This window comes from Oryzias latipes, chromosome 2, assembly GCF_053564925.1.
Source record: "Oryzias latipes strain Hd-rR chromosome 2, Olatipes_Hd-rR_3.1".
Taxonomy (NCBI): domain Eukaryota; kingdom Metazoa; phylum Chordata; class Actinopteri; order Beloniformes; family Adrianichthyidae; genus Oryzias; species Oryzias latipes.
Genome location: NC_136238.1, coordinates 12,082,781 through 12,106,217, shown reverse-complemented (window position 1 = coordinate 12,106,217; position 23,437 = coordinate 12,082,781). Strand labels below are relative to the sequence as shown.

At 41.7% G+C, this 23,437-nt stretch overlaps 2 protein-coding genes and 2 long non-coding RNA genes across 8 annotated transcripts; all 4 read left to right on the top strand.

Annotated features, from left to right (window-relative positions):
• Positions 1-484: 484 nt before the first annotated feature.
• On the top strand, positions 485-5,920 carry LOC111948809 (zinc finger BED domain-containing protein 4-like). 3 transcript variants are annotated; one of them, XR_013654126.1, is made up of 4 exons: positions 485-2,267; positions 2,427-2,518; positions 2,600-4,867; positions 4,974-5,920. XR_013654126.1 is itself a non-coding variant. In XM_023963600.2 (3 exons), exons 1-3 carry the CDS (start codon positions 4,643-4,645, stop codon positions 5,912-5,914), a joined length of 1,083 nt encoding a protein of 360 aa, XP_023819368.2. In that variant the 5' UTR covers positions 4,553-4,642; the 3' UTR covers positions 5,915-5,920. The 3 variants fall into 3 exon arrangements, 1 of the variants encoding a protein (XP_023819368.2); XR_013654127.1 differs by having other exon boundaries at positions 498-2,267; positions 2,600-5,596; positions 5,680-5,920; XM_023963600.2 differs by lacking the exons at positions 485-2,267; positions 2,427-2,518 and having other exon boundaries at positions 4,553-4,867; positions 4,974-5,596; positions 5,680-5,920.
• Positions 5,921-7,039: 1,119 nt separating this feature from the next.
• LOC144990154 (uncharacterized) lies at positions 7,040-7,477 on the top strand. The gene is made up of 2 exons (XR_013654128.1): positions 7,040-7,165; positions 7,261-7,477. It is a non-coding gene; the product is annotated as an uncharacterized LOC144990154 (long non-coding RNA).
• A 4,274-nt stretch (positions 7,478-11,751) lies between these two features.
• Positions 11,752-17,205, top strand: LOC111948808 (zinc finger BED domain-containing protein 4-like). 3 transcript variants are annotated; one of them, XR_013654123.1, is made up of 4 exons: positions 11,752-13,552; positions 13,712-13,803; positions 13,885-16,152; positions 16,259-17,205. XR_013654123.1 is itself a non-coding variant. In XM_023963594.2 (3 exons), exons 1-3 carry the CDS (start codon positions 15,928-15,930, stop codon positions 17,197-17,199), a joined length of 1,083 nt encoding a protein of 360 aa, XP_023819362.2. In that variant the 5' UTR covers positions 15,838-15,927; the 3' UTR covers positions 17,200-17,205. The 3 variants fall into 3 exon arrangements, 1 of the variants encoding a protein (XP_023819362.2); XR_013654124.1 differs by having other exon boundaries at positions 11,765-13,552; positions 13,885-16,881; positions 16,965-17,205; XM_023963594.2 differs by lacking the exons at positions 11,752-13,552; positions 13,712-13,803 and having other exon boundaries at positions 15,838-16,152; positions 16,259-16,881; positions 16,965-17,205.
• A 1,119-nt stretch (positions 17,206-18,324) lies between these two features.
• On the top strand, positions 18,325-18,762 carry LOC144990153 (uncharacterized). Its single transcript, XR_013654125.1, has 2 exons — positions 18,325-18,450; positions 18,546-18,762. It is a non-coding gene; the product is annotated as an uncharacterized LOC144990153 (long non-coding RNA).
• Positions 18,763-23,437: the final 4,675 nt, after the last annotated feature.

Sequence of the window (23,437 nt, the reverse complement as noted above, 5' to 3'; positions counted from 1 at the left end):
GTTGTCAGGGGCAGGAGCAGTTACAGAGTCAGGGAATTCAGTTAAATCTATAACTTCAAAGACATCAAAAAAGTCTTGATCCATCTCAGTTGTGTTCATCATAATCGTTTGATTATAATAAAATTATAGTATAAACCATAGAACCGTGGTTTGTGCTACAATTGCAGCAGTTAGATACAATGGGGTATATGCAGAGAATTTTACCGATATCACTGATAATTGTGATGTCATCCACTGTATAAAGAGATCAAATGACACACACATGACATGTGTGTCATGTGTTTGTCACACACATGAGACACACATGACATGACATCACATGATGTCAGATGACATAACTTGACATTACATTATATCATCCACACAGTGATGTCATGTTTGTGAGAATTTTCTCTGTGTTTAAAATCTTGAGCCACACCCACATACGAGTCGCATGGTTAACTTGGCAATGTTTTACGCCGGATGCCCTTCCTGACGCAACCCTCTCGATTGATCGGGGCTTGGGACTGGCACAGACAAGGAGAGAAGGGAATAGGGAGCAGCCCGGATTCGAACCCTGGTTCCACGTTCGGAAGGTGCCGCATACCAGCACGAGCTAAACCGGCTCCCTTAGGCAATTTGATTATATAAATATTGATAAATATTATATAAATAATGAGTAACATCTAAAAAATATTTCGTCTTTTTGCCACAAATATAAATTCAGGTTGCTTTGGTGATTTAGGTAGGGGGAGTGATTCTAATCTGGAATTCTATAACATTCTTGCTAGGAAGTCGTATCAACAGAGAGGCTCTCCAGCTGAGAGACTCCTTCATGATCCACTTTCCTGCAGAGGGAGCAGACCCATGGCAGCTCCAGAATCCTGTTTTCTGTCCTCCAAGGACTGACCCACAACGGCTCTTTTGAGAGCCACCCACAGAACCTTTAAGAGCTTGATTCTCTCTTTTTCACAGTTTTTACTCCAAACTTTTAAAGTACTACATTAGTTGAAAAGGTAAGAGATGAAAACAGGTAAAATAGTACATTTGGAAAGAAGCAGAACTGCCATCTTCCGTGTAAAATCACACTCCTATAAAGTACGGACCAAAAGTTTCTCATTTAAAAGAGTTTTCTTTATTTTCATGACTATGAATATTGTAGAGTTCCTCTTTCCCTCTCCCCTCCTGGGGAGTGGGAGTGCTTCCAGATTCCAGTTGGCTCATCCGTGCTCCTGTTCCTGACAGTGTACCTCGTCTCTGCTCCTGCTCCTACACCTGGCTGTGGTTCCTGTCTCCGGCTCGACTCGCGCACTTGACTGTCCCCCCAACCACGGCTGGATGAAGCTCGTCTGCTGGACTTTATATATGTAGTAGTAGGGTTAGATAAGTTAATTCTTTTCTAAGAGTTCTGGTAAATCGCCTGTCCGTCCTGGGGGAAGATCCCTCCTTCATGTGGGCACCCCTGAGGTTTCTTCGTTTTTTCCGGAATCCGTTTTTTTAGGAGTTTTTCCTTACCGCGAAGGGGGGTCTAAGGGCAGGGATGCCAGTATGGCTTAGTCAGTTTGTAGTTCATTTTAGTATTTTCCTATTGAACTCTTTGTATTCATGATCCTTTTGAGTTCATGTTTCACTTCGAAGCCCATCTAGACGACTGTTGTTGTGATTTTGGGCTATACAAATAAAATTGAATTGAAGGCATCAAAACTAGGGATGGCCCGTTTGACACGGGGCTTCGGCGCGCGGTTCACCTTCATGAAACAGAGTGTTTCGGCACAATGTTTCAAAGCGTGTGTCAACCAGCGCAGATCACGTGATTGATGACGTATGACGCGCCAAATGCATCACTCACCTGAACCAGGTTTCAGATCTCAGGTGTGTTTGATCAGAAGGGCGCGCTGTTGTCTATAAATACAGATGAATCCCAAACAACGTTTCCCGACCAGTTCTGTTGTTTCCCGTGTATCGTAAGAATCAACGTCATGGCACCCGGTAAAAAACGTTCTGTGGCTTGGGATCATTTCAACTTGATTTCTCCAAATAAGGTAATACACTATTAACGTTATTTTATTAGTAGCCATTGCTGATTATGTCAGTTTTATAGGTATGTCTGTCAGTTGAAAGGAATCATTTTTATTCTTTCCATTTTTTTTTTTAGGTGCAATGTTTGATTTGCAAACATGAATTTGCATTTAATGATAGTACATCCTCCATGATGCGACATCTCCGCTCCGTTCATCATGTTGAAACTCCGCAGTCGGCAAATCAAGCCTTCAATCCACCTTGTATTGGTAATAAGAATATATCCAACTAATGGCACACTAAGAACTGAAACAGATGGTAGTGGAAAAAGTGGAAAAATCAGTGACATGTGAATGCTGAGGTTCCGGGTTTCGAGGCTCAGCTTCTACAATTAATTTTTTTTTTTTCTTCATATGTATATTTTGCAGTGTCAAGAAAGCAAGAACTTGATTCTGCATTGGTGGATATGATTGTAATGGATGCACAACCATTTTAAATTGTTGAAGACAAAGGCTTCAAGGTAAGGTGGCTAATATTATATAGCATTTACATTATTTGTTTTTGTGTACATAATAAGCTGTATTTTATTTGTCACTATTAGGCTTTTGTCAACCTTTTGGACCCATCCTACATAATTCCTAATAGGAAGGCCTTGAGGACAATGGTGGAGGAGAAGTACAAAGCCAAAAAGGAGAAGGCTTTAGATGTGGTTAGCAGGGCCTCTGCTGTCAGCCTTACAGCAGACATGTGGACATCCATTAACATGGACGCTTACTTGGCTGTAACATGCCATTTTTATCACCGAGGAGGTAGGTATCCCCTGCTTTGTGCAATGCTTTGGTTTATGTATCTCAGTTTGACTTTGTTCATTCTAGGTGGAGCTGGCCTCTGTGGTCTTGGGGGTTCTGAAGTTTCCCCAAACCCACACTGCAGCTCACTTGGCTGAGGCCAAAAATCTTCTCATGGAAGAATGGGGAATTAAAGGGAAGGTGCGAGCCAGATCAATAAAGTACAAAATCATTCATCAATATGGCCTCCCATTCGGAAAAAAATATTATGTAGTTCTAAGAGGGATGGCGGTTTAGGATTACCAAATCTCAAGCTTTATTATTGGGCGGCTCAACTAAGAGGGTTGGCTGAATGGGTGAGCCAAGATGAGGATACAAATTGGATAAAACTGGAAAACTATGCTTCTCCCTCAGTTTCACTTGAAACAGCACCATTCCTGGGACAGAAAAAATGGAGAGACCTCAAAATAAGAAACAATTTGATACTGTGTACACAGAGAGTATGGTCAACTGTGAGGAAAAACATTGGCGCCCCCCTGACAACTTCAAGAGCACTCAAAATTTCCAAAATAGCAGACTTTTTGCCAAACAAGATAGATCCTGGTTTCTCAGACTGGGGCAAAAAAGGTTTATTAACAATACATCAATTATTTGACGGAGACATCTTAAAATCTTTCAAACAATTACAAGATAAATACGGTATAGATTCCAAGGATTTTTACAGATACTTGCAAATAAGGGACTACTTAAGGACGTGTGGGGAATGGGAGGCTTTGAGACAACCACCAACTCAAATAGAACAGTTAATGATCAAAAGCATTGTTGATAAATCAAGGAAGAAGATAGTATCAAATTTGTACAAATGTCTGCAGGCACACTTGTCAGATAATTCATTAGATCTGAAAGGAAAATGGGAATTGGAGGCAAACATTGTCATTGAGGATGAAAAGTGGGAAACAATCTGTGAGGGGGTTCATAAAATTTCAAACAGTCCTACATGGAATGAGTTCAACTGGAAGATTATGATGAGATTTTTCAAGACTCCTTACACCATATCTAAATATGACAAAAATAAATCTGATCTATGTTGGAGGAAATGCAATAAAATTGGAGATCACACACATATTTTTTGGGACTGCCCTGTTCTGATACCATATTGGCAAGGAATTCAAAACATTATTAAAGTTATAACACAGGTCAACTTGCCATTAAATCCACTTTACTATATAATAGGCATCCTTCCAGAAGAAGGTATAGAAAAGAAAAAAGTTAAACTTATACAAATCCTTCTACTGGTGGCAAAAAAGATGATTACCAGATCTTGGCTTAAAACCTCACCCCCGACTTTTGAACAGTGGCTGGAGGCTTTGAGGAAAGTCTATTTGATGGAAAAAATAACAGCTAAACTTCATTTGAGGTCAGAGATGTTTTATGACTTATGGACTCCTGTGACTGAACACTTTGGTTGGCCAGATGGATAAATTTTAGCATAGGGTGTTTTTGCAACGGGTCAGTATTGTTTACCTTTACGGGCAGCTTTTCCACTCATAATCAGTGTACAATGTAATATTTCTTTGTCAATTATTGTTTCATTATTTATTTACTTTTATGGTAATATTTTCTAAGTCCTGGGAAACTGTTTTTGAAATACTCCTGTTGATACCTTCATTTTTGCTGAGATGCCACTTGTTCTTCGTTCATTTCGTTATGCTGTAAAAGTCAATAATTGATCTGCATACTTGAATAAAGTGTGTTCAAAAAAGAAAATATGGCCTCCCAATACCTAATATACATTATTTGTGAACATGTAATCTTTCTTCCAGGTGACAGGCCTGGTTACAGACTGTGCTCCCAACATGGTTGCATGTGCTAATATATTACTGCTTCGGCACATAATGTGTTTTGCACATATGCTTAATTTGGTGGTGAAAAAGTCCCTTGCCCAAACCCCTGAACTAGAGGATATCCGAAGTAAGGGGCGTAGGATTGTCGGTCTTTTTAAATCCAGCACCACAGCGAAGGAGAAGCTGTCAGAGATGCAGCGACAGCTGGCCAGGCCAGAGCACAAATTAATACAAGAGGTGAAACATTTTCTTTTTTTTAAATCTAAGATTTTACATGTTTTTGCAGTTGTTTATTGTGTTACTTTCTTCTCTCCTTTAAAATGTGCTTGCTGTCTTATCTTAGGTGGAAACAAGATGGAACAGCACATTTAATATGTTGGAAAGGTTGTTTAAGGAGAGAGAGCCACTGGGGGCAGCTCTGGCCACCCTCCATACAGACCTTCCTCCACTCACCTCAGAGGACTACCAGGCCATACACCACTGCTTGAGCATTCTTTCACCGTTTCAAGAGGCCACAGTTGAGCTTTCGACAGAAAAACGAGTGTCAGCATCCAAAGTCATTCCCATGGTCAAAATGCTGAAACATTACATCTCAAGCAGGTGTGGTCAGATCACACACCCACTTGGTGAAAAACTGGCCACTAACTTGAAGAACAATCTCCATGAGAGGTTTTCAGCTCTGGAGAAGGTCACTGCTCTGTCAATGGCAACCTTGTTGGACCCAAGGTTTAAAGAGCTGGGGTTCTGCAGCCAAGGCTCTGCCCACACGGCCATAGAGCGACTCACTAAAGAGTGTGCTGCAACAATGCAGGCGCTACTTCCAGAGGCACAGCCACAGTCGCCACCTAGAGAAAGTCCTTCAAGTCAGCAGGAAGATGGTGGTCTCTGGGCCCTGCTGGACAGCCATGTGGGGGTTCAACAGCAGGTGACCAGCACAACTGCCAGTGCAACAGTGGAGGTTCAGAGGTACAGTAAAGATTAGAATCCTCATCATAACTTCTGCTCATTTTAGACTGGTGCATGACAATAGGCTATTAATGTCCTTCTAGGTACTTAAAGGAACCTCACATCCCAAGGACTCAGGACCCACTGAGATACTGGGTTACCCACAAGGTTTTATACCCACATCTCTACAAGCTGGCAATGAAGTTTTTATGCACACCAGCTTCATCTGTGCCTTGTGAGAGGATCTTCTCCAAGGCTGGCGAAATCGTCAGCCAAAGACGAAACAGGCTGAAGCCCAGCACAGTGGAGAAAATTCTGTTTTTAAATAAAAATCTATAACATGTATCCCACCCAGTCATGTTAGACCCTGGTTCACAATCACTCATTCTCACTTTATACATGGCATTCACAATGTAACACAAGCACTTCTCACAAATCTTCAAACATTGTCTTTGTTTTATTTCCACACTGAAGTGTTACAAGGGCAAGGAACTTAGTGGAGTAGATGATATATGTCCTGTCTGCCACCAGATGCCGCTGTTCTGTGTGGTTTCGAAGCCCCAAATGCTTCATTCATTTTTCTGGCACATTTACACGAAGCCCCATGAGAGCTTCATGGGGCTTCGATTCCCATCCCTAATCAAAACTGTGAATTAACACATGTAGAATTATACTCATGACAAAGTGTGAAACAACTGAAATTATGTCATATTCTAGGTTCTTGATAGTAGCCACCTTTAGCTTTAATCACTGCTTTGCACACTCTTGGCATTCTCTTGATGAGCTTCTAGATGTAGTCACCTGTAATGTTTTTCACTTCACAGGTGTGCCCTGTCAGGTTTAATAAGTGGGATTTCTTGCCTTATAAATGGGGTTGGAACCATCAGTTGTGTTGTGCAGAAGTCAGGTGGATACACAGCTGATAGTCCTACTGAATAGACTGTTAAAATGTGTTTTATGGCAAGAAAAAAGCAGCTAAGTAAGAGTGACTATCATTACTTTAAGAAATGGAGGTCAGTCAGTCCAAAAAAATGGGAAAACTTTGAAAGTGTCCCCAAGTGCAGTCACAAAAACCATCAAGCGCTACTTAGAAACTGGCTCACATGCGGACCGCCCCAGGAAAGGAAGACCAAGAGTCACCTCTGCTGTGGAGGATAAGTTCATCCGAGCCACCAGCCTCAGAAATGGCAGGTTAACAGCAGCTCTGATTAGAGAGCAGGTCAATGGCACACAGAGTTCTAGCAGCAGACACATCTCCACAACAACTGTTGAAAGGAGACTGTGTGAATCAGGCCTTCATGGTAGAATATCTGCTAGGAAACCACTGCTAAAGAAAGGAAACAAGCAGAAGAGACTTATTTAGGCTAAAGAACACAAGGAATGGACATTAGACCAGTGGAAATCTGTGCTTTGGTCTGATGAGTCTAAATTGGAGATTTTTGGTTCCAACCACTGTTTTTGTGATACCCAGAAAAAGGTGAATGGGTGACTCTAGATGCCTGGTTCCCACCGTGAAGCATGGAGGAGGAGGTGTGATGGTGTGGGGGTGCTTTGCTGGTGACACTGTTGGGGATTTATTCCAAATTGAAGGTATACTGAACCAGCATGGCTACCACAGCATCTTGCAGCGGCATGCTTTTCCATCTGGTTTCATTTTAGTTGGACCATCATTTATTTTTCAACAGGACAATGACCCCAAACACACCTCCAGGCTGTGTAAGGGCTATGTGACCAAGGAGAGTGGTGGGGGGCTGCGACAGATGACCTGGCCTCCACAGTCACCAGTCCTGAACCCAATCCAGATGGTTTGGGGTGAGCTGGACCGCAGAGTGACGGCAAAAGGGCCAACAAGTGCTAAGCATCTCTGGGAACTACTTCAAGACTGTTGGATGACCATTTCAGGTGAGTACCTGTTGAAGCTCATCAAGAGAATACCAAGAGTGTGCAAAGCAGTAATCAAAGCAAAAGGTGGCTACTATGAAGAACCTAGAATATGACATATTTTTAGTTGTTTTACACCGTTTTGTTATGTACATAACTTCACATGTGTTAATTCATAGTTTTGATGCCTTCGGTGTGACTCTACAATATTCATAGTCATGAAAATAAAGAAAACTCTTTGAATGAGAAGGTATGTCCAAACTTTTGGTCTGTACTGTATAGCAGTGGGATTTTACGAGGAAGAGGGCAGTTCTGCTCCTTTCCAAATGTACTATTTTACCTGTTTTAATCTTTTACCTTTTCAACTAATGTAGTACTTTAAAAGTTTGGAGTAAAAACTGTGAAAAAGAGAGAATCAAGCTCTTAAAGGTTCTGTGGGTGGCTCTCAAAAGAGCCGTTGTGGGTCAGTCCTTGGAGGAGAGAAAACAGGATTCTGGAGCTGCCATGGGTCTGCTCCCTCTGCAGGAAAGTGGATCATGAAGGAGTCTCTCAGCTGGAAAGCCTCTCTGTTGGCAGCAACCTATTTTATACCTTGCAGCAGCTCGTCTTCAGTTACCACAGCCTCATCTCTGCAGGTTCCTGTGGTGCTGATGAGAAGCTGTGCAGAACACGAGAACTTTATACTCTGCTCTGGATCCTCAGTCAGGCGCCAATACAGACCCTACTGTGCAGAGAACATCCTGAAGACATTCTTTACAAGCATGCGGGCTGGGATAAGTCGTAGTCGAAGATGCACCTCTATCGGGAAAGGAGGCACCCAGGGAATGACTGCATGGGGTTTCTCTGCAGTGGGAAGTGGCCTCATCTGCCACAAAGACACGGGGAAGGAGTTCTTGTTTTTTTTTCTCTGGGGATTGAGGACTCATTGGAGACAGACAATTGACTGATCCACTGTGAAGCGTCTAACCAAAGGTGGATAAAGCCAGTGTTCCACCGTCACTCGTCCTGCTCCAACATCTATCACCAACAACCAACCAAAGTCAGAAGAGGAACTACAGAAAAATCTTTTGCTTTGGGGGCCTTCAGGACAACATGCCTGCTGTCCACTGCCCAGAGGATTTAAAAGCCACCAGACAAGAACTGACTAGTCTGGCTCCAGGGTGGGGCACTGGTAACTCTTATTGGGGGGAGTAAGTGGATCTAGTACTGAAAAGGTTTTTGTTTGAATCGCCCTTAGTCTGGCCAATCTCCCAGTTCCAGTTTGAGGTGGAAAACACCACCCGGCTACCGGCTCCTGGGATCATTCGGGCACGCAAACCCCTCCACCACGATAAGGTGGCGATTCAGGGAGGGGATATTTATCAGTCACTAGCCAATCACTAACAATTAACGTGGGGAAGCCGAAGATCTCGGAGAAAACCCACAAGACTGCCAAACTTTAATTTGGTTCATTATCTATACATTTTAGTGACTGATGTTTGTTTGTCTATTTATTTATTTATTTATTTATTTATTTATTTATTTATTTATTTATTTATTTATTTATTTATTTATTTATTTATTTATTTATTTATTTATTTATTTATTTATTTATTTATTTATTTGTGTATTTTATTATTTATTTTTAATTGTTATTATTATGGCCCACAGCAGACACTGACCATATTGTTTAGCCTCTAATTCATTAAAAAAAGTCTTTAGAATCTAGGGAAAGCCGGAGCACCCGGTGAGAACCCACTAATACACAAAGGAACACAAACTATTTTTGCACATAGAGGCATTTGTGCAGAAAAAAAAAAACATCCATCCATCCATCCATCCATCCATCCATCCATCCATCCATCTTCTTCCTCTCATCTGGGACTTGGTCAGGGGGGCAGCAGTCTAAACAAAGATGCCCAATTCACTTAAAAATAAATTCTTTTTTAGAATCTAGGGAAAGCCGGAGCGCCCGGAGAGAACCCACTAATACACAAAGGAACACAAAAACTATTTCTGCACATAGAGATTTGTGCAGAAAAAAAACACTTCCACACAACTTGCACAGATATCCCTCCCCCCGCCCACTTCCTCCATCTCTTCTGGGGGCTGCCCTGAGACGTTCCCAGGCCAGCTGAGAGACATCGTCTCTCCAGTGTGTCCTGGGTCTTCCCCGGGGCTTCCACCCAGTGGAACATGTCTGGAACACCTCGGTGTCCAGGAAGAATCCAGGCCAGATGCTCGAGCCTGCATTGGCTCCTCTTGATGAGGAGGAGCGGCGGCTCTACTCCTAGTTTTCTCCCGGTGACCGAGCTCCTCCCCCTATCAGTGAGGGAGCGCCCAGCCACCATTGTTCATTCCTCCCCCATACCATCATACTACAGTGATGTGTACGATCTTTGTTCACCCAATATTTTTTACATTTTCAATTTTCAAACAATTTATTTTAAATACCATTAACCCTTTAACTACAGAAACAAGACTAAATCAATAAAAATAAACAATGTATTAAAAAATAGCTTTTCTAACTGTTTTTGATGATTTCCTAATTTGATTTATGGGGTCAAATTAGGATAAAAAAAAGATTGTAAATTCAAAGAATAGATATTTTACATAAAAACTGGAATTAAACAAAATTAAAACTAAAACTATTGACCAATGAACAATAATGTTAATTTGTAACATCTGCTTTTTTGTGTTGCCAACTTTTTTTTTTTTTTTTTTTTTGGAGTTCTACAATGTTTTTGAATTTTGTTTTAAAACTTTAGTTGATGTATTTCAGAAAATCATCAAAATAGAGTTCATCACAGAAATCTTCTGAAATACATTCTCTGAGGAGCTGAGGTAGTGATGGATCTTCCTCCCATGAAGAGGAAGATTCTTCTGGTTCTTCCTCAACATTTAGTTCCATCTCAAAATTTGCTCTCCTCTCTGTCAGTTCAGATCCAACATTGGTGTTAGCTGCCTCTTCAAAGCCTTGTGGGTAATAACTGTTGTCGGTGCTCCTAAAAGTCCAGTTTTCTGGAATCTCTTGTAGAGCTGTGCTCATCTCTTGAAAGTTTGAGTGAACTGGTTCAGATATTGAAGGTACGTGAGATATTTGGTACTGAATGAAAGGTTCAGGATTTTCGTTTTCCTCTTGTCTGAGCCGTTTGGGTTGATAATCTGGAACATTGAAAGAATCATCTCTTCCTCTTTTGAGTGACTTTCCAGTTTGTGCGTGAAGATCTTTCTCAAAAGCTCCAGAAGTTTGGGAGTCCAATGATGCTCCTGGACTTTCATTAAAAAAGTTATCAGTATTTATTTCAAGAATGTCAAATATGTCCTCAGGGGCAGCAGGAGTTACAGACTCCAGTAGTTCTTCTAAATGTTTTTCTGCAGAGACATTCTCTGAAGCAGATTCATGGACGGGGCGAGCTGGGGGTTGTGGATGAGACTGCCATAAGTCCAGAGATTCTGTGGGTACCTTTGTCAAATCTGGTCCCATCTCAAAGTTTTTTGTTCTCTTTTTCTGATCGTTTTCCTCTTCAGAAGGCCGTGCGGTAGATGTTCCACGTCTTCTCCTATAACCTAAGCTTTGTCTGTGAGGGTCTAGAGCCAGCCAGTTTGTGAGGTGGTCAGGCTCCTCAGATAGGCTAGGGACTTGGTAATGATTGACAGGTTCAGGATGTCTGAGTCGTTTGGGTTGATAATCTTGAACCTTTAAAGAATCATCTCTTCCTCTTTTGCGTGATTTTCCAGTCTGTGCTTGAACATTTCTCTCCAAAGCTCCAAAAGTTTGGCAGTTTAATGATGCTCCTGGATTTTCGTTGAAAAAGTTGTCAGTATTTTCAACAAGGGTGTCAGGCATGTTGTCAGGGGCAGGAGCAGTTACAGAGTCAGGGAATTCAGTTAAATCTATAACTTCAAAGACATCGAAAAAGTCTTGATCCATCTCAGTTGTGTTCATCATAATCGTTTGATTATAATAAAATTATAGTATAAACCATAGAACCGTGGTTTGTGCTACAATTGCAGCAGTTAGATACAATGGGGTATATGCAGAGAATTTTACCGATATCACTGATAATTGTGATGTCATCCACTGTATAAAGAGATCAAATGACACACACATGACATGTGTGTCATGTGTTTGTCACACACATGAGACACACATGACATGACATCACATGATGTCAGATGACATAACTTGACATTACATTATATCATCCACACAGTGATGTCATGTTTGTGAGAATTTTCTCTGTGTTTAAAATCTTGAGCCACACCCACATACGAGTCGCATGGTTAACTTGGCAATGTTTTACGCCGGATGCCCTTCCTGACGCAACCCTCTCGATTGATCGGGGCTTGGGACTGGCACAGACAAGGAGAGAAGGGAATAGGGAGCAGCCCGGATTCGAACCCTGGTTCCACGTTCGGAAGGTGCCGCATACCAGCACGAGCTAAACCGGCTCCCTTAGGCAATTTGATTATATAAATATTGATAAATATTATATAAATAATGAGTAACATCTAAAAAATATTTCGTCTTTTTGCCACAAATATAAATTCAGGTTGCTTTGGTGATTTAGGTAGGGGGAGTGATTCTAATCTGGAATTCTATAACATTCTTGCTAGGAAGTCGTATCAACAGAGAGGCTCTCCAGCTGAGAGACTCCTTCATGATCCACTTTCCTGCAGAGGGAGCAGACCCATGGCAGCTCCAGAATCCTGTTTTCTGTCCTCCAAGGACTGACCCACAACGGCTCTTTTGAGAGCCACCCACAGAACCTTTAAGAGCTTGATTCTCTCTTTTTCACAGTTTTTACTCCAAACTTTTAAAGTACTACATTAGTTGAAAAGGTAAGAGATGAAAACAGGTAAAATAGTACATTTGGAAAGAAGCAGAACTGCCATCTTCCGTGTAAAATCACACTCCTATAAAGTACGGACCAAAAGTTTCTCATTTAAAAGAGTTTTCTTTATTTTCATGACTATGAATATTGTAGAGTTCCTCTTTCCCTCTCCCCTCCTGGGGAGTGGGAGTGCTTCCAGATTCCAGTTGGCTCATCTGTGCTCCTGTTCCTGACAGTGTACCTCGCCTTTGCTCCCGCTCCTACTCCTGGCTGTGTTTCCTGTCTCCGGCTCGACTCGCGCCCTTGACTGTCCCCCCAACCACGGCTGGATGAAGCTCGTCTGCTGGACTTTATATATGTAGTAGTAGGGTTAGATAAGTTAATTCTTTTCTAAGAGTTCTGGTAAATCGCCTGTCCGTCCTGGGGGAAGATCCCTCCTTCATGTGGGCACCCCTGAGGTTTCTTCGTTTTTTCCGGAATCCGTTTTTTTAGGAGTTTTTCCTTACCGCGAAGGGGGGTCTAAGGGCAGGGATGCCAGTATGGCTTAGTCAGTTTGTAGTTCATTTTAGTATTTTCCTATTGAACTCTTTGTATTCATGATCCTTTTGAGTTCATGTTTCACTTCGAAGCCCATCTAGACGACTGTTGTTGTGATTTTGGGCTATACAAATAAAATTGAATTGAAGGCATCAAAACTAGGGATGGCCCGTTTGACACGGGGCTTCGGCGCGCGGTTCACCTTCATGAAACAGAGTGTTTCGGCACAATGTTTCAAAGCGTGTGTCAACCAGCGCAGATCACGTGATTGATGACGTATGACGCGCCAAATGCATCACTCACCTGAACCAGGTTTCAGATCTCAGGTGTGTTTGATCAGAAGGGCGCGCTGTTGTCTATAAATACAGATGAATCCCAAACAACGTTTCCCGACCAGTTCTGTTGTTTCCCGTGTATCGTAAGAATCAACGTCATGGCACCCGGTAAAAAACGTTCTGTGGCTTGGGATCATTTCAACTTGATTTCTCCAAATAAGGTAATACACTATTAACGTTATTTTATTAGTAGCCATTGCTGATTATGTCAGTTTTATAGGTATGTCTGTCAGTTGAAAGGAATCATTTTTATTCTTTCCATTTTTTTTTTTAGGTGCAATGTTTGATTTGCAAACATGAATTTGCATTTAATGATAGTACATCCTCCATGATGCGACATCTCCGCTCCGTTCATCATGTTGAAACTCCGCAGTCGGCAAATCAAGCCTTCAATCCACCTTGTATTGGTAATAAGAATATATCCAACTAATGGCACACTAAGAACTGAAACAGATGGTAGTGGAAAAAGTGGAAAAATCAGTGACATGTGAATGCTGAGGTTCCGGGTTTCGAGGCTCAGCTTCTACAATTAATTTTTTTTTTTTCTTCATATGTATATTTTGCAGTGTCAAGAAAGCAAGAACTTGATTCTGCATTGGTGGATATGATTGTAATGGATGCACAACCATTTTAAATTGTTGAAGACAAAGGCTTCAAGGTAAGGTGGCTAATATTATATAGCATTTACATTATTTGTTTTTGTGTACATAATAAGCTGTATTTTATTTGTCACTATTAGGCTTTTGTCAACCTTTTGGACCCATCCTACATAATTCCTAATAGGAAGGCCTTGAGGACAATGGTGGAGGAGAAGTACAAAGCCAAAAAGGAGAAGGCTTTAGATGTGGTTAGCAGGGCCTCTGCTGTCAGCCTTACAGCAGACATGTGGACATCCATTAACATGGACGCTTACTTGGCTGTAACATGCCATTTTTATCACCGAGGAGGTAGGTATCCCCTGCTTTGTGCAATGCTTTGGTTTATGTATCTCAGTTTGACTTTGTTCATTCTAGGTGGAGCTGGCCTCTGTGGTCTTGGGGGTTCTGAAGTTTCCCCAAACCCACACTGCAGCTCACTTGGCTGAGGCCAAAAATCTTCTCATGGAAGAATGGGGAATTAAAGGGAAGGTGCGAGCCAGATCAATAAAGTACAAAATCATTCATCAATATGGCCTCCCATTCGGAAAAAAATATTATGTAGTTCTAAGAGGGATGGCGGTTTAGGATTACCAAATCTCAAGCTTTATTATTGGGCGGCTCAACTAAGAGGGTTGGCTGAATGGGTGAGCCAAGATGAGGATACAAATTGGATAAAACTGGAAAACTATGCTTCTCCCTCAGTTTCACTTGAAACAGCACCATTCCTGGGACAGAAAAAATGGAGAGACCTCAAAATAAGAAACAATTTGATACTGTGTACACAGAGAGTATGGTCAACTGTGAGGAAAAACATTGGCGCCCCCCTGACAACTTCAAGAGCACTCAAAATTTCCAAAATAGCAGACTTTTTGCCAAACAAGATAGATCCTGGTTTCTCAGACTGGGGCAAAAAAGGTTTATTAACAATACATCAATTATTTGACGGAGACATCTTAAAATCTTTCAAACAATTACAAGATAAATACGGTATAGATTCCAAGGATTTTTACAGATACTTGCAAATAAGGGACTACTTAAGGACGTGTGGGGAATGGGAGGCTTTGAGACAACCACCAACTCAAATAGAACAGTTAATGATCAAAAGCATTGTTGATAAATCAAGGAAGAAGATAGTATCAAATTTGTACAAATGTCTGCAGGCACACTTGTCAGATAATTCATTAGATCTGAAAGGAAAATGGGAATTGGAGGCAAACATTGTCATTGAGGATGAAAAGTGGGAAACAATCTGTGAGGGGGTTCATAAAATTTCAAACAGTCCTACATGGAATGAGTTCAACTGGAAGATTATGATGAGATTTTTCAAGACTCCTTACACCATATCTAAATATGACAAAAATAAATCTGATCTATGTTGGAGGAAATGCAATAAAATTGGAGATCACACACATATTTTTTGGGACTGCCCTGTTCTGATACCATATTGGCAAGGAATTCAAAACATTATTAAAGTTATAACACAGGTCAACTTGCCATTAAATCCACTTTACTATATAATAGGCATCCTTCCAGAAGAAGGTATAGAAAAGAAAAAAGTTAAACTTATACAAATCCTTCTACTGGTGGCAAAAAAGATGATTACCAGATCTTGGCTTAAAACCTCACCCCCGACTTTTGAACAGTGGCTGGAGGCTTTGAGGAAAGTCTATTTGATGGAAAAAATAACAGCTAAACTTCATTTGAGGTCAGAGATGTTTTATGACTTATGGACTCCTGTGACTGAACACTTTGGTTGGCCAGATGGATAAATTTTAGCATAGGGTGTTTTTGCAACGGGTCAGTATTGTTTACCTTTACGGGCAGCTTTTCCACTCATAATCAGTGTACAATGTAATATTTCTTTGTCAATTATTGTTTCATTATTTATTTACTTTTATGGTAATATTTTCTAAGTCCTGGGAAACTGTTTTTGAAATACTCCTGTTGATACCTTCATTTTTGCTGAGATGCCACTTGTTCTTCGTTCATTTCGTTATGCTGTAAAAGTCAATAATTGATCTGCATACTTGAATAAAGTGTGTTCAAAAAAGAAAATATGGCCTCCCAATACCTAATATACATTATTTGTGAACATGTAATCTTTCTTCCAGGTGACAGGCCTGGTTACAGACTGTGCTCCCAACATGGTTGCATGTGCTAATATATTACTGCTTCGGCACATAATGTGTTTTGCACATATGCTTAATTTGGTGGTGAAAAAGTCCCTTGCCCAAACCCCTGAACTAGAGGATATCCGAAGTAAGGGGCGTAGGATTGTCGGTCTTTTTAAATCCAGCACCACAGCGAAGGAGAAGCTGTCAGAGATGCAGCGACAGCTGGCCAGGCCAGAGCACAAATTAATACAAGAGGTGAAACATTTTCTTTTTTTTAAATCTAAGATTTTACATGTTTTTGCAGTTGTTTATTGTGTTACTTTCTTCTCTCCTTTAAAATGTGCTTGCTGTCTTATCTTAGGTGGAAACAAGATGGAACAGCACATTTAATATGTTGGAAAGGTTGTTTAAGGAGAGAGAGCCACTGGGGGCAGCTCTGGCCACCCTCCATACAGACCTTCCTCCACTCACCTCAGAGGACTACCAGGCCATACACCACTGCTTGAGCATTCTTTCACCGTTTCAAGAGGCCACAGTTGAGCTTTCGACAGAAAAACGAGTGTCAGCATCCAAAGTCATTCCCATGGTCAAAATGCTGAAACATTACATCTCAAGCAGGTGTGGTCAGATCACACACCCACTTGGTGAAAAACTGGCCACTAACTTGAAGAACAATCTCCATGAGAGGTTTTCAGCTCTGGAGAAGGTCACTGCTCTGTCAATGGCAACCTTGTTGGACCCAAGGTTTAAAGAGCTGGGGTTCTGCAGCCAAGGCTCTGCCCACACGGCCATAGAGCGACTCACTAAAGAGTGTGCTGCAACAATGCAGGCGCTACTTCCAGAGGCACAGCCACAGTCGCCACCTAGAGAAAGTCCTTCAAGTCAGCAGGAAGATGGTGGTCTCTGGGCCCTGCTGGACAGCCATGTGGGGGTTCAACAGCAGGTGACCAGCACAACTGCCAGTGCAACAGTGGAGGTTCAGAGGTACAGTAAAGATTAGAATCCTCATCATAACTTCTGCTCATTTTAGACTGGTGCATGACAATAGGCTATTAATGTCCTTCTAGGTACTTAAAGGAACCTCACATCCCAAGGACTCAGGACCCACTGAGATACTGGGTTACCCACAAGGTTTTATACCCACATCTCTACAAGCTGGCAATGAAGTTTTTATGCACACCAGCTTCATCTGTGCCTTGTGAGAGGATCTTCTCCAAGGCTGGCGAAATCGTCAGCCAAAGACGAAACAGGCTGAAGCCCAGCACAGTGGAGAAAATTCTGTTTTTAAATAAAAATCTATAACATGTATCCCACCCAGTCATGTTAGACCCTGGTTCACAATCACTCATTCTCACTTTATACATGGCATTCACAATGTAACACAAGCACTTCTCACAAATCTTCAAACATTGTCTTTGTTTTATTTCCACACTGAAGTGTTACAAGGGCAAGGAACTTAGTGGAGTAGATGATATATGTCCTGTCTGCCACCAGATGCCGCTGTTCTGTGTGGTTTCGAAGCCCCAAATGCTTCATTCATTTTTCTGGCACATTTACACGAAGCCCCATGAGAGCTTCATGGGGCTTCGATTCCCATCCCTAATCAAAACTGTGAATTAACACATGTAGAATTATACTCATGACAAAGTGTGAAACAACTGAAATTATGTCATATTCTAGGTTCTTGATAGTAGCCACCTTTAGCTTTAATCACTGCTTTGCACACTCTTGGCATTCTCTTGATGAGCTTCTAGATGTAGTCACCTGTAATGTTTTTCACTTCACAGGTGTGCCCTGTCAGGTTTAATAAGTGGGATTTCTTGCCTTATAAATGGGGTTGGAACCATCAGTTGTGTTGTGCAGAAGTCAGGTGGATACACAGCTGATAGTCCTACTGAATAGACTGTTAAAATGTGTTTTATGGCAAGAAAAAAGCAGCTAAGTAAGAGTGACTATCATTACTTTAAGAAATGGAGGTCAGTCAGTCCAAAAAAATGGGAAAACTTTGAAAGTGTCCCCAAGTGCAGTCACAAAAACCATCAAGCGCTACTTAGAAACTGGCTCACATGCGGACCGCCCCAGGAAAGGAAGACCAAGAGTCACCTCTGCTGTGGAGGATAAGTTCATCCGAGCCACCAGCCTCAGAAATGGCAGGTTAACAGCAGCTCTGATTAGAGAGCAGGTCAATGGCACACAGAGTTCTAGCAGCAGACACATCTCCACAACAACTGTTGAAAGGAGACTGTGTGAATCAGGCCTTCATGGTAGAATATCTGCTAGGAAACCACTGCTAAAGAAAGGAAACAAGCAGAAGAGACTTATTTAGGCTAAAGAACACAAGGAATGGACATTAGACCAGTGGAAATCTGTGCTTTGGTCTGATGAGTCTAAATTGGAGATTTTTGGTTCCAACCACTGTTTTTGTGATACCCAGAAAAAGGTGAATGGGTGACTCTAGATGCCTGGTTCCCACCGTGAAGCATGGAGGAGGAGGTGTGATGGTGTGGGGGTGCTTTGCTGGTGACACTGTTGGGGATTTATTCCAAATTGAAGGTATACTGAACCAGCATGGCTACCACAGCATCTTGCAGCGGCATGCTTTTCCATCTGGTTTCATTTTAGTTGGACCATCATTTATTTTTCAACAGGACAATGACCCCAAACACACCTCCAGGCTGTGTAAGGGCTATGTGACCAAGGAGAGTGGTGGGGGGCTGCGACAGATGACCTGGCCTCCACAGTCACCAGTCCTGAACCCAATCCAGATGGTTTGGGGTGAGCTGGACCGCAGAGTGACGGCAAAAGGGCCAACAAGTGCTAAGCATCTCTGGGAACTACTTCAAGACTGTTGGATGACCATTTCAGGTGAGTACCTGTTGAAGCTCATCAAGAGAATACCAAGAGTGTGCAAAGCAGTAATCAAAGCAAAAGGTGGCTACTATGAAGAACCTAGAATATGACATATTTTTAGTTGTTTTACACCGTTTTGTTATGTACATAACTTCACATGTGTTAATTCATAGTTTTGATGCCTTCGGTGTGACTCTACAATATTCATAGTCATGAAAATAAAGAAAACTCTTTGAATGAGAAGGTATGTCCAAACTTTTGGTCTGTACTGTATAGCAGTGGGATTTTACGAGGAAGAGGGCAGTTCTGCTCCTTTCCAAATGTACTATTTTACCTGTTTTAATCTTTTACCTTTTCAACTAATGTAGTACTTTAAAAGTTTGGAGTAAAAACTGTGAAAAAGAGAGAATCAAGCTCTTAAAGGTTCTGTGGGTGGCTCTCAAAAGAGCCGTTGTGGGTCAGTCCTTGGAGGAGAGAAAACAGGATTCTGGAGCTGCCATGGGTCTGCTCCCTCTGCAGGAAAGTGGATCATGAAGGAGTCTCTCAGCTGGAAAGCCTCTCTGTTGGCAGCAACCTATTTTATACCTTGCAGCAGCTCGTCTTCAGTTACCACAGCCTCATCTCTGCAGGTTCCTGTGGTGCTGATGAGAAGCTGTGCAGAACACGAGAACTTTATACTCTGCTCTGGATCCTCAGTCAGGCGCCAATACAGACCCTACTGTGCAGAGAACATCCTGAAGACATTCTTTACAAGCATGCGGGCTGGGATAAGTCGTAGTCGAAGATGCACCTCTATCGGGAAAGGAGGCACCCAGGGAATGACTGCATGGGGTTTCTCTGCAGTGGGAAGTGGCCTCATCTGCCACAAAGACACGGGGAAGGAGTTCTTGTTTTTTTTTCTCTGGGGATTGAGGACTCATTGGAGACAGACAATTGACTGATCCACTGTGAAGCGTCTAACCAAAGGTGGATAAAGCCAGTGTTCCACCGTCACTCGTCCTGCTCCAACATCTATCACCAACAACCAACCAAAGTCAGAAGAGGAACTACAGAAAAATCTTTTGCTTTGGGGGCCTTCAGGACAACATGCCTGCTGTCCACTGCCCAGAGGATTTAAAAGCCACCAGACAAGAACTGACTAGTCTGGCTCCAGGGTGGGGCACTGGTAACTCTTATTGGGGGGAGTAAGTGGATCTAGTACTGAAAAGGTTTTTGTTTGAATCGCCCTTAGTCTGGCCAATCTCCCAGTTCCAGTTTGAGGTGGAAAACACCACCCGGCTACCGGCTCCTGGGATCATTCGGGCACGCAAACCCCTCCACCACGATAAGGTGGCGATTCAGGGAGGGGATATTTATCAGTCACTAGCCAATCACTAACAATTAACGTGGGGAAGCCGAAGATCTCGGAGAAAACCCACAAGACTGCCAAACTTTAATTTGGTTCATTATCTATACATTTTAGTGACTGATGTTTGTTTGTCTATTTATTTATTTATTTATTTATTTATTTATTTATTTATTTATTTATTTATTTATTTATTTATTTATTTATTTGTGTATTTTATTATTTATTTTTAATTGTTATTATTATGGCCCACAGCAGACACTGACCATATTGTTTAGCCTCTAATTCATTAAAAAAAGTCTTTAGAATCTAGGGAAAGCCGGAGCACCCGGTGAGAACCCACTAATACACAAAGGAACACAAACTATTTTTGCACATAGAGGCATTTGTGCAGAAAAAAAAAATCCATCCATCCATCCATCCATCTTCTTTCGCTCATCTGGGACTTTGTCAGGGGGGCAGCAGTCTAAGCAAAGATGCCCAATTCACTTAAAAATAAATTCTTTTTTAGAATCTAGGGAAAGCCGGAGCGCCCGGAGAGAACCCACTAATACACAAAGGAACACAAAACTATTTCTGCACATAGAGAGATTTGTGCAGAAAAAACACTTCCACACAACTTGCACAGATATCCCTCCCCCCGCCCACTTCCTCCATCTCTTCTGGGGGCTGCCCTGAGACGTTCCCAGGCCAGCTGAGAGACATCGTCTCTCCAGTGTGTCCTGGGTCTTCCCCGGGGCTTCCACCCAGTGGAACATGTCTGGAACACCTCGGTGTCCAGGAGGAATCCAGACCAGATGCTCGAGCCTCCACTGGCTCCTCTTGATGAGGAGGAGCGGCGGCTCTACTCCTAGTTTTCTCCCGGTGACCGAGCTCCTCCCCCCTGTCAGTGAGGGAGCGCCCAGCCACCATTGTTCATTCCTCCCCCATACCATCATACTACAGTGATGTGTACGATCTTTGTTCACTCAATATTTTTTACATTTTCAATTTTCAAACAATTTATTGTAAATACCATTAACCCTTTAACTACAGAAACAAGACTAAATCAATAAAAATAAACAATGTATTAAAAAATAGCTTTTCTAACTGTTTTTGATGATTTCCTAATTTGATTTATGGGGTCAAATTAGGATGGAAAAAAAAGATTGTAAATTCAAAGAATAGATATTTTACATAAAAACTGGAATTAAACAAAATTAAAACTAAAACTGTTGACCAATGAACAATAATGTTAATTTGTAACATCTGCTTTTTTGTGTTGCCAACTTTTTTTTTTTTTTTTTTGGATGTCTACAATGTTTTTGAATTTTGTTTTAAAACTTTAGTTGATGTATTTCAGAAAATCATCAAAATAGAGTTCATCACAGAAATCTTCTGAAATACATTCTCTGAGGAGCTGAGGTAGTGATGGATCTTCCTCCCATGAAGAGGAAGATTCTTCTGGTTCTTCCGCAACATTTAGTTCCATCTCAAAATTTGCTCTCCTCTCTGTCAGTTCAGATCCAACATTGGTGTTAGCTGCCTCTTCAAAGCCTTGTGGGTAATAACTGTTGTCGGTGCTCCTAAAAGTCCAGTTTTCTGGAATCTCTTGTAGAGCTGTGCTCATCTCTTGAGAGTTTGAGTGAACTGGTTCAGACATTGAAGGTACGTGAGATATTTGGTACTGAATGAACGGTTCAGGATTTTTGTTTTCATCTTGTCTGAGCCGTTTGGGTTGATAATCTGGAACATTGAAAGAATCATCTCTTCCTCTTTTGAGTGACTTTCCAGTTTGTGCGTGAAGATCTTTCTCAAAAGCTCCAGAAGTTTGGGAGTCCAATGATGCTCCTGGACTTTCATTAAAAAAGTTATCAGTATTTATTTCAAGAATGTCAAATATGTCCTCAGGGGCAGCAGGAGTTACAGACTCCAGTAGTTCTTCTAAATGTTTTTCTGCAGAGACATTCTCTGAAGCAGATTCATGGACGGGGCGAGCTGGGGGTTGTGGATGAGACTGCCATAAGTTCAGAGATTCTGTGGGTACCTTTGTCAAATCTGGTCCCATCTCAAAGTTTTTTGTTCTCTTTTTCTGATCGTTTTCCTCTTCAGAAGGCCGTGCGGTAGATGTTCCACGTCTTCTCCTATAACCTAAGTTTTGTCTGTGAGGGTCTAGAGCCAGCCAGTTTGTGAGGTGGTCAGGCTCCTCAGATAGGCTAGGGACTTGGTAATGATTGACAGGTTCAGGATGTCTGAGTCGTTTGGGGTGATAATCTTGAACCTTTAAAGAATCATCTCTTCCTCTTTTGCGTGATTTTCCAGTCTGTGCTTGAACATTTCTCTCCAAAGCTCCAAAAGTTTGGGAGTTTAATGATGCTCCTGGATTTTCGTTGAAAAAGTTGTCAGTATTTTCAACAAGGGTGTCAGGCATGTTGTCAGGGGCAGGAGCAGTTACAGAGTCAGGGAATTCAGTTAAATCTATAACTTCAAAGACATCGAAAAAGTCTTGATCCATCTCAGTTTGGTTCATCATAATCGTTTGATTATAATAAAATTATAGTATAAACCATAGAATCGTGGTTTGTGCTACAATTTCAGCAGTTAGATACAATGGGGTATATGCAGAGAATTTTACCGATGATATCACTGATAATTGTGATGTCATCCAGTGTATAAAGAGATCACATGACACACACATGACATGACGTGTGTGTCATGTTTGTCACACACATGAGACACACATGACATGACATCACATGATGTCAGATGACATAACTTGACATTACATTATATCATCCACACAGTGATGTCATATTTGTGAGAATTTTCTCTGTGTTTAAAATCTTGAGCCACACCCACAGGCAATTTGATTATATCTTCTTCTTTCTCTTTCGGCTTTTCCCATCAGGGGTCGCCACAGCGAATCATCCTAACTTTTGAGTACGAGTCGCATGGTTAACTTGGCAATGTTTTACGCCAGATGCCCTTCCTGACGCAACCCTCTCAATTGATCGGGGCTTGGGACTGGCACAGACAAGGAGAGAAGGGAATGGGGAGCAGCCCGGATTCGAACCCTGGTTCCACGTTCGGAAGGTGCCGCATACCAGCACGAGCTAAACCGGCTCCCTTAGGCAATTTGATTATATAAATATTGATAAATATTATATAAATAATGAGTAACATCTAAAAAATATTTCGTCTTTTTGCCACAAATATAAATTCAGGTTGCTTTGGTGATTTAGGTAGGGGGAGTGATTCTAATCTGGAATTCTATAACATTCTTGCTAGGAAGTCGTATCAACAGAGAGGCTCTCCAGCTGAGAGACTCCTTCATGATCCACTTTCCTGCAGAGGGAGCAGACCCAT